This window comes from Zalophus californianus, chromosome 14 (assembly GCF_009762305.2).
Source record: "Zalophus californianus isolate mZalCal1 chromosome 14, mZalCal1.pri.v2, whole genome shotgun sequence".
Lineage (NCBI taxonomy): Eukaryota > Metazoa > Chordata > Mammalia > Carnivora > Otariidae > Zalophus > Zalophus californianus.
Genome location: NC_045608.1, coordinates 404,033 through 413,095, shown reverse-complemented (window position 1 = coordinate 413,095; position 9,063 = coordinate 404,033). Strand labels below are relative to the sequence as shown.

At 48.8% G+C, this 9,063-nt stretch overlaps 1 protein-coding gene across 1 annotated transcript in view; it reads right to left on the bottom strand.

Moving 5' to 3' along the window:
* Nucleotides 1–5,246: 5,246 nt before the first annotated feature.
* Nucleotides 5,247–9,063, bottom strand: part of GOLGA3 (golgin A3) — a 45,727-nt gene continuing 41,910 nt past the window's right edge. Inside the window, exon 24 of the mRNA XM_027577196.2 lies at nucleotides 5,247–8,546. Coding sequence (XP_027432997.2) covers nucleotides 8,327–8,546 — 220 coding nt within the window. The 3' untranslated portion in view covers nucleotides 5,247–8,326. The remainder of the gene's footprint in view (nucleotides 8,547–9,063) is intronic.

Genomic DNA, 9,063 nt, shown 5'->3' with positions numbered 1-9,063 from the left:
TTGCTTGGGTACACGCTGGTGGATGGTTTGTCAGAACCCACCACACCGGACATTCAAAATATTTGTTAACTGTAAATTTTGTGTATATTTAAAAAGGAAGAGTGCCTTGCTAGAATGAAATCTTGCCATTTCTTGTTTTTAATTACTAAGTATCCTGAAAACAAACATCTGTCCCCAGCAGCTCCCCAATCTTTTTTTTTTAAGATTTTTAATAGATCACGCATGAGTGGGGGGTAGGGGCAGAGGGAGAGACAAGCCTACCACTCAGGGCTGGATCTCACGACCCTGAGATCGTAAGCTGAGCTGAAATCAAGAGCCCGACGCTCGACCAGCTGAGTCACCCAGGGCCTCTTGACCTTTTTACAGATGTGTGCCATTGCGTGGATGGGAGCACCCGGGTCTGGGCCAGACTGCCTGGGCTGGTACCCTCTCTGCCCCCTACCTGCTGGGTAACTTCGGATGAATTACCTAGTTGCCCTGTGCTGCATTTTCCTCAGTGGTAAAATGGAGGATTAACATACGCCAGTCCATGCTACAGAGCCGCCCTATGTAAGGGCGTGGTAACTGTTAGCCGCTATTACCCTTTACGAGGTTTACGAGGCCTAAGTTACCTGCCCGGGCCTTCACGAGGTAGCAGGATCCTCCCCTATCATAAGGGATTTTGGTATAGTAATCGCGAATCCCAGTAGTTGGGAGAGGAGAGGACCAGCCAGATTGTGGACTGGGGTAGAGGCTGTGGCCAGCAGCAGCCATCCTCCACTTTTTTTTTTTTTTTTTAAGATTTTTTATTTATTTATTCATGAGAGAGAGGCAGAGGGAGAAGCAGGCTCCCAAGGAGCAGGGAGCCCGATGCAGGACTCGATCCCAGGACCCTGGGATCATGACCTGAGCCGAAGGCAGACGCTTAACCATCTGAGCCACCCAGGCGCCCCACTTTTTAGTGACAAACATACTGCTGTCTAGCTAAAAACCGCATCCTGTGGCCCAGGGACTACAGAGAGGCAACGGACCCAGACACAGACGGCACCACGAAACTGCCTGGATTGGTCCCGTTTCTATGCTTGGGCTGTTGTATGAAAGAGAAACTTCCCTCATTTAAGGCACTGAACTTTGGGGTCTCTTCGAGCAGCTTTACCAGCCTAACCAGTAATGTTGATACCAGGATCTTCTGGGACTCCAGCGGACAATAGGGATCCTACGGTGGCGGGATCCTCCTCATCACTGTCATGCAGACGACATTTGGAGTAAGAGTAGGATAATCATGAGAAAAACGGTTCCAACGTTAAGAAGCCAACCCTATTACTGACCACAGTGTACCACTGAGGTAGAAGTGGATTTCCAACGAATGAACAGAAATGAAGCTTAGAACTGGTGGTCTTCTCTGAGAGCAGTAGGTTTGATCTAATTCCTAACTACAGTTTGTCTAACTCCTACCCTAACCCCGAACTCCATTTCTGATCCCAGATCACGAGAGGGCCAGGGACGGTATCCGTCAACGACTGAAAAAGTCTCATTTTCACGTGTCATGAGCACCCTTCAACAAGAGAAGGGAAAGCATGGGCAGTCGAGCCACCCATGATGTTACCTGTGGTGGGGGTCTAGCCAGGAAAGCAGCCCATGCCAGGCAGTCTGGGAGTGACAAGGGAGCAGCTGGGACCGTTGGCGGCGGGCACGGCGGAGCCCGGCGGGAAGCCTCACTGGCAGGGGAGCCTGGAAGTTGCATGTGCAGGTTAGCGAAGGGTTATTCCACACAAGGCTGTCACAGTCTTTCTGAATTTTAAGAGGTCTTCAATAAAGGTATTTATTTATCCCTAATTCATAAGTCTGCTCTATTTGAAGTGTTCTACCACCATTTCTACACCAAATTAGCAAGGAAGAAAATCCCCCAACTGGTATTTCTTTACATATCTCTTCAGAGTCACTGACTTTAAGGCTCATCTGTTCAACGAAACTCACTTGCTGAGTGGGATACACAGTACTGTCCTCCAGCCCCTGACGCCCCCTAATCTAGTAGGAAAAGAAGGGACTCTCCAGAAATAACTATGGCATAAGCTTAGTTCCCTATATAAATGTACACGGGGAAGAGCGCAGTGGGTTGGGGATTAGGGAAGATTTTATGAAGGAGTCGAGCTAGGTCTGCTTTCTGCTCATGGTCACATCCCTCGGGGACAGTCAGCGATGTGCTGGAGTCTCCTGGGAAAGCCCACACCCCCTTCCCAGCTCCAATGACATCATGTTGGGAGCTTCAGCTCTGCCCAGGAAGGGTATTCACACCTAGGAATCATCAAATGCTACAAACCAGGCTTCTTCCCTCTGAAAAGCTGTATCTCTGGTATCATGCGTGACAGCCACAAGCACTCAGATACGTCTTGTGCGTGAAGGCAAGGCAGGGGTGGCACTAGGCACAGGCAGCAGGCCAGAGGTCCCAGCAAGGCACAGGGCGCTCCTGAGCCCCTACTGATCATGGTGTAGTAATTCCCCCAGGTCTCCAGAAGCTTGATAGAACCAGGTTTATTTCTTGCTCCTATTTACTGCCACATGGCCACCATCATGCTGTTGCCATGGTGGGGGTTATGCGACCCACGGTCAGGGCTCTGGCCCAGAAGGGACACACCTCACTGGCTCTAACGCGCTGAGCTTCCTGCCCCACAGCATGCACCTGCCGGCTCCCCCAGAAGCCAGCAGAGGAGGAGTATTTGGTGGAGAGCGCCAGTGCTTACCACAGAACTCTAAATGTTGAAAGGACTAAGAAACTGGAGGGGTTGGTTTGGGCCAGACTGCAGACGGTGTGATAGCCACACTGTGTGCCCTGAATTCAAGCAAACGTACACTGCAGACAAGAGTGGAAGAGGCTGGTACAGGGTTGGCTCCATAGCCAAGCCGGGCTCTCAGCTGACGAGGAGACAGGAGAGGGCACAAAACAGACCAAAGGAGCTGTGGGCATGGCTGGCCTATCACTAACATGGAGAAGCCAGTCAAGGGAAAGTGCTGTTTTCTGAATAAGAGGAGACAGTCAGCTTTCAACACACCAAGATTTAAGTACTAGGAAAATCACTTTGAAATATCCATCAAGTCTTTACAAATGCACATTTAAAGCTCACGAACGGGCGCCTGAGCGGCTCAGTCAGTTGAGCGTCCGACTCTTGATTTCGGCTCAGGTCATGATCTCAGAGACGTGAGATGGAGCCCCGAGTCGTCGTCAGGCTCCGCACTCAGTGGGCAGTCTGCCTGGGATTCTCTCTCCCAGTCCCTCTGCTTTCTCTCTAAAATGAGTAAATCTCTGGGACACCTGGGTGGCTCAGTCGGTTAAGCGTCTGCCTTCGGCTCAGGTCATGATCTCAGAGTCCTGGGATCAAGCACCACATCCGGCTCCCTGCTCAGCAGGGAGTCTGCTTCTCCCCTCCCTTTACCCCTCCCCCTGCTTGTGCTCTCGCTCTCTGTCAATTTGAGAGAGAGAATGAGAGAGAGAGCATGAGAGGGGGGAGGGTCAGATGGAGCAGACTCCCCACGGAGTAGGGAGCCCGATGTGGGACTCGATCCTGGGACTCCAGGATCATGACCTGAGCTGAAGGCAGTCGCTTAACCAACTGAGCCACCCAGGCGCCCCTAAAAATAATGAATAAATCTTTAAAAAAAATAAAGCTCACAAACAAAATGAGGTATCCTGTGAGATACCTTTAAGCTGGCTACCGTCCCCCGCTCTGTGGAGTTCGGATCCAGACTATGTGTGAAAAGCACGCAGACCGTTTCCTCCTGCGGTTCGCTGGCCGTGTGGATGAGAACCTCCAGGTGCTTCCGGGAGCCACTGCCCTCCTGCTGAGATGCTGCCGTGATCCACACACTTCCAGCCTGGCACGCTGTTGCAAAGGGATGTCACGGTGCTATTTCCCGAGCCCTTGGCCGTCTCAAGCTCCAGGAGTTGAGCTGGGATGCGAGAAGGGCCCGCCCCCACACCAAACAGGCAAAAAAAAAAAAAAAAAAGGGAAGAGCAACACAGTTTAGTATCTCCCATTGTTTCCAAGAAAAGACATCCCCAAAGTATACTTTTTACCAGAATCTGCAACATTCATTATCCTGAGTGAGAACATGCATGAAGGTAAGCAGAATTCCAGTAAATGCTGCTTCTGGTTTTAGAAGTTGCTGATTGCTGAGAATTCCTTCTCATCTAGGAAAGGCCTGGAGGTTCTTCCAACAGCTCCTGTGTTTATCCATCAAACCGGACGGTAGCAGCATAAACAATCCCATTTGTATTTCCCACATACTCTGCTCGAGGTAGGAGATTTCTGAGTGACCTGGTGATCTCTGAATACCAGGGTCCCCCTCAGTGGTAAGTCTTGGGTCCTTCCCTCAGCACACATTCCCGCTGCACCTTCCACCGACCTGTGCCCGGCCCCTCCTGAACACCCACCATACAACCACCGAGGGTGCAGCATGCTTCGTTTGGTGCTTGCAAATGTTTAGCACTCTTACAGGCAGAAGAAAAAAGTTCAGGGACACAGAACCCTTCCTTTCCTGATTACTGCAGAGAAAACAAAGATTGCATCCTCCCCATTTCAGGGAGTCAGGGCCACACCAGAGGCAGTCAGGAATCCTCACCTGGGCTGTGCAGCGTGTTAACGGACCCCTGTTGAGGGGAGCTGATTGATAGAGCGGAGTCCTAGGAAAGAGTGCGTAAGTCCCACCACAAAACCACATTCTGTGATCACTAGTTGACTTCTTTTCTATACAGTTTTATCATGCTGATCATTAATGAGAACACTTAATGGAAGACTTCCCACGTCTGGCCAACTCTTCTGAAAACAGAGTATGGATGGAAGAGGGGAAACTGGACCACGACACAGAGACTCAGAAGTATTAATGGCCGAGCTGTCGTCAGCTGTGACAGTCTGCGGGGCCCAGTGGTGGACGCAGCACCCCGTACAGGGACATGCTCGCAGCCCAAAGGGCACCTGCCCTCCTGTCTCTCAGTCCACTCAACAGGACGCCTGTCCTTCGTACCCACCTGCGCGTGGCAGCAGGTGTGCCAGGGGCCACGGGGAAGGGCATGGCTAACACACTGCCATTCTTCTGCTATGGTCAAAAGCAGCACAAGTTAGATTTCACACCCATCTGAATCTTTTAGCAGAACAGTAAAATGCTCTTTTAAGACAAGTATTTAAACAGTTTGTAACAACCCAAGATAAAAGTTACTCCCAAATATGGCAAAATATATATATTAAAATAAGGCCCCCAATGAAATATGAAAATCTTTAACAAAAAATAGTTTATTGCACAAAATTTAAGGAATTCCCCAGCACACTTAAATTTATAAAAAATCAACATGCTTTTTAAAGTTACAATTCGTTGTGCACGGTGACACCTTTCCCCTAACAGCCCCAACCTGAGGACTCCCTTTCATGAGGAAATTTTTAACAGAAATGAGTAACTTAAAGCCATCCAGTTTTCTAGACACTCTACAACATTACCCTCAAGGGTCCTATTATAACCTGAGACCACCACACACTCAGATTTGCCTGGAACGTGTCTGAGTAAGGCTCAGGACGTCTCACACGTCACCGGGGTCCTTGAGGAAGGCTCCAGGACATACTGGTCCCTTTCACTACTAGAAATCTTTACACAGGACATCTCATTCCTATTTAAAAAGTTACTCATAGGAGGAGGACTATATGCTGGGGCTTCTGCAGTGAGTAACCCTACATCAAGAAAAGTCTTCAGACTAAGGAAGAGTGTAATGAGAACCTTCCCAGCAAGTCGCCCGTGACCCGGGCCCAGGCCAGAGACAAACCCTGTCACATCCTTGCCTGTTATACCTTCCAAACAGTAGAACAAAACAATGGAAATCCGTAAGATCTGTGGCATCTATCCAATGTGTTCCATGGAAAAATCAGTGATAACCACACTGCAATAAGCTTTTTTTTGGAACATAAGAAAAACAAGAAATACGGTATTCATCACACAGGATGAATAATATACATAAACATACTGTAACAGCAAGCCTGTTCCTATAAATAATCCGGACTGGACTGTTGTTTTCCATGAGTAAATTCCAAATTCCCACTTCTGCCCACAAACAGAATATTTCAAATGATATTCACTGCAGAATGTAGCCTGGGAGGTAGAAATGCCAATCAAGTCCCTTAGAGATTAAAAAAATAATAATAACCCTCAATAAATCAGAAGCAGGTGATTTCAAAGTCCAGCTTCCTCTTCCAAGTGACTTGTTAAGAAGCTTAAAGGTGGTGTCAGCTTGAACAAAAGGGCCCCAGGTCAGGAGCTGCAGGCCACGCAAGAAACATCACAGTGCGTGGGGACAGCCAGGGAGGTCAGACCAAAGGCAGGCTGGGTGTTGACAGAACTGAAAGATGGGGTGGCCACGACGGTGGCACAGGACGACATCAGGAGAGCAGGGGGTGCAGCTACTGCAGGCCCGCACAAGCCCACAGGTGCAGACACATGCCCACACGCAGCAGGCAAGTAAGACATGAGGGAAATGGGGTGAGGAAGAGAAATCTGCTTTCACTTGAGGATTATTCAGAATCCGTTTACCCTTTCCTAATAAAAAATGCACAGTGACCGGCTTTCACTGGGAGACCTCCAATAAGCAGCAGTGAGAAAGTAGCCACAGCGTGAGGCTGAGTGTCATGTCTTGGTTTTAAAATTAAAACTGAGGATAAGACACCCAAAATAAATAAGAATGTAAATTACGATTTTTCTTTTCTAATGGTACAAAAACAATTTTGTCAAAAACGATTTCCAACTTAAGATGAAAATAGGATATATTTATAATGAAGTCTTCAAGTATTATTTCAAGATTAATCCTGTACAAGTGATATACATATTTCAGAAGTTTCAATACTTGCTAGGGAATTTTTTTTAAACACTAAGCATCTTGGTGGTTAATGCTATCTCATCAATTAACCTTCTAATAATGTAAGAGAACACAAACAGCTTAAAAATACCAAACCGTTTTCTCCACAAAAGAGATGTAAGTAGTAAGTTGACACAAGCATATCTGACCTCAGTAACCATCAACACTTCCAACTTCATCTTCAGACCAGCAGATCTGCACCGGGGGCCTCTCTTCTCTGACAACAGTTAACTATCAGCTTAGATTTCTTGGCCAATAGGGGACAAAGTTATAACCCTCCTGGATCATAGACAGTCAAGTAAATCTCCCACGCTCAGGGAGCCTGCTTCCAAATCAGGCTCTCACCGACAAGAGAACTCGGGAGGCCTCCACTGCCTTCTCACACAGCTGACCTGCCCCTTCTAGAAAACCCTCCAGATGAGAGGTTACAGGACCTTCTGAAGACTGTCACCGCCATGAGTTCGGCATGTCCCCTGATGACCACGATGACCACACAGGCCCTGATGGACGTATTTTCATGTGGGCCCGGGGTGGTGGGGACTGGAGGGAGGAGGCCTGGAGAAGCCTGGCTCAGAGCCCTGCAGGGAGCCTAGGTCCCTCTCTCCCCTCCTCTCCTGTGACCCCTCCCCAACCATCTCCCACGTCAGGCCAGCACATGGTGATTGGTGTCCTTATGGCCACCAGGCCTGCCTAGGAGACAGCCAAGGTGAGTGAGGCCATGCAGGGTCAAGGGTCAGATGGGGTGGGGTGTGCACTTAGGAAAAGGCTCTCAAAAATAAAGTGAAACTGAAACAAAAAACCTTTTCGCTCCAAGAATATTTGGTTTTAGAAGGTATAGTAAATAAAATAATTATATTTCTTAAAATATAATTTCCTGACATCCCTAAATCCTACATGTACGTTACTTCCTGACAGCAGATTTTCAAAAGGCGATCAATAAAAAGACAATTCAGGTCATTCTTAAATAACATGGAATACACTTTTTAAAGATTAGCTTATGATTTTCAGTATTTATATACACATCCTACGGTGAGATAGCTATTGAAAATAAAATAAAAACCAAAGGTGCAAATAAAGTTTCATTTCTGCAGGGAGGTAAAGCTCTCGGGGAGTCTGGAAAGAGAAGCAGGACCCAGTCGTGCAGCACTGGTGGCCACTGGCTGGCGTCACCCTCCAGCGGCCGCAGCTACAGTCACTCGACAGAGACCTCCTCCCACAAGTAACCCTTCAGACACATTCAAAAACTCACTGAGATCTAAACTAGGTTGCTAGCATTTGGTCATTTCATGGGAAAAGCTAGTTGTGATCTGCAAATGACTATTTCTCTAATCCTTGGCTCTTGTTCAGTTCTTCTACTCCTTGAAAAGGCAGATGCAAAATTTAAACTTCATCTCTTAGAAAAACACAGAGCAAACAGTCAAATAAATAATATTGATAAAAGAATATTCCTTTGGGTAGTTACAAGCACTCGGAGTGGGGGTGCTCGGCGGCCGCTGTTCCAAGCGCCTCTCTGGAGACCCTGCACTGACTGTGTCGCTCTGTATCTCCCCTGGGGTTGGCGTGATCTCCCAGGGGAGCAGCACTGGCGGCGGGATCCCCCTGAGTCCATGAGGACAGTGACTCGTGCACGGTGACAGCATGTGCCTCCATCTGGCGCTGCAGGCTGTCCATCTCCTGCCTGGGCAGACAGGGGAAGCAAGGAATGCAGGCCAATCAAATGAGAGCCAGAAACAATGCTGTTACTTCCCCAAGAGGCAACTGGTCATCTCCAACACAGACCCTAACAAGCCTGACTCAGACAGCAGTCTGCTCATCTGCGGCACCTTCAGGTGGCTGACAGAACCTGTCTATTTGGGAAGCAGCACCCAGGGGGGCCACACGATTTATGGGGCTCAGCATTTTTCTCTGCAGGTGCAGAGGTCTGCACACACAGGCCTCTGCGCAGGGAGAAAGTGGATGAGACAGCACTGAGGGCCTACACATGGCCTCCATTCACAGGGTCAAAAAGATGTCCCCACGGGGCCACGCCCTGCAAACACTGGCCTCAGGCTGGTGGGAGCAAAACCTTGAGCTATGTGTGGGGTTCCTAAGGGTCACCTAGCTCCAGGCAGTCCTCCCGTATGACAGGGACTGAGGGCCCGAGTGACCCCACATAGCACAGACCTGCCCAGCCTCTTCGGGGCACGTAGGGCTGG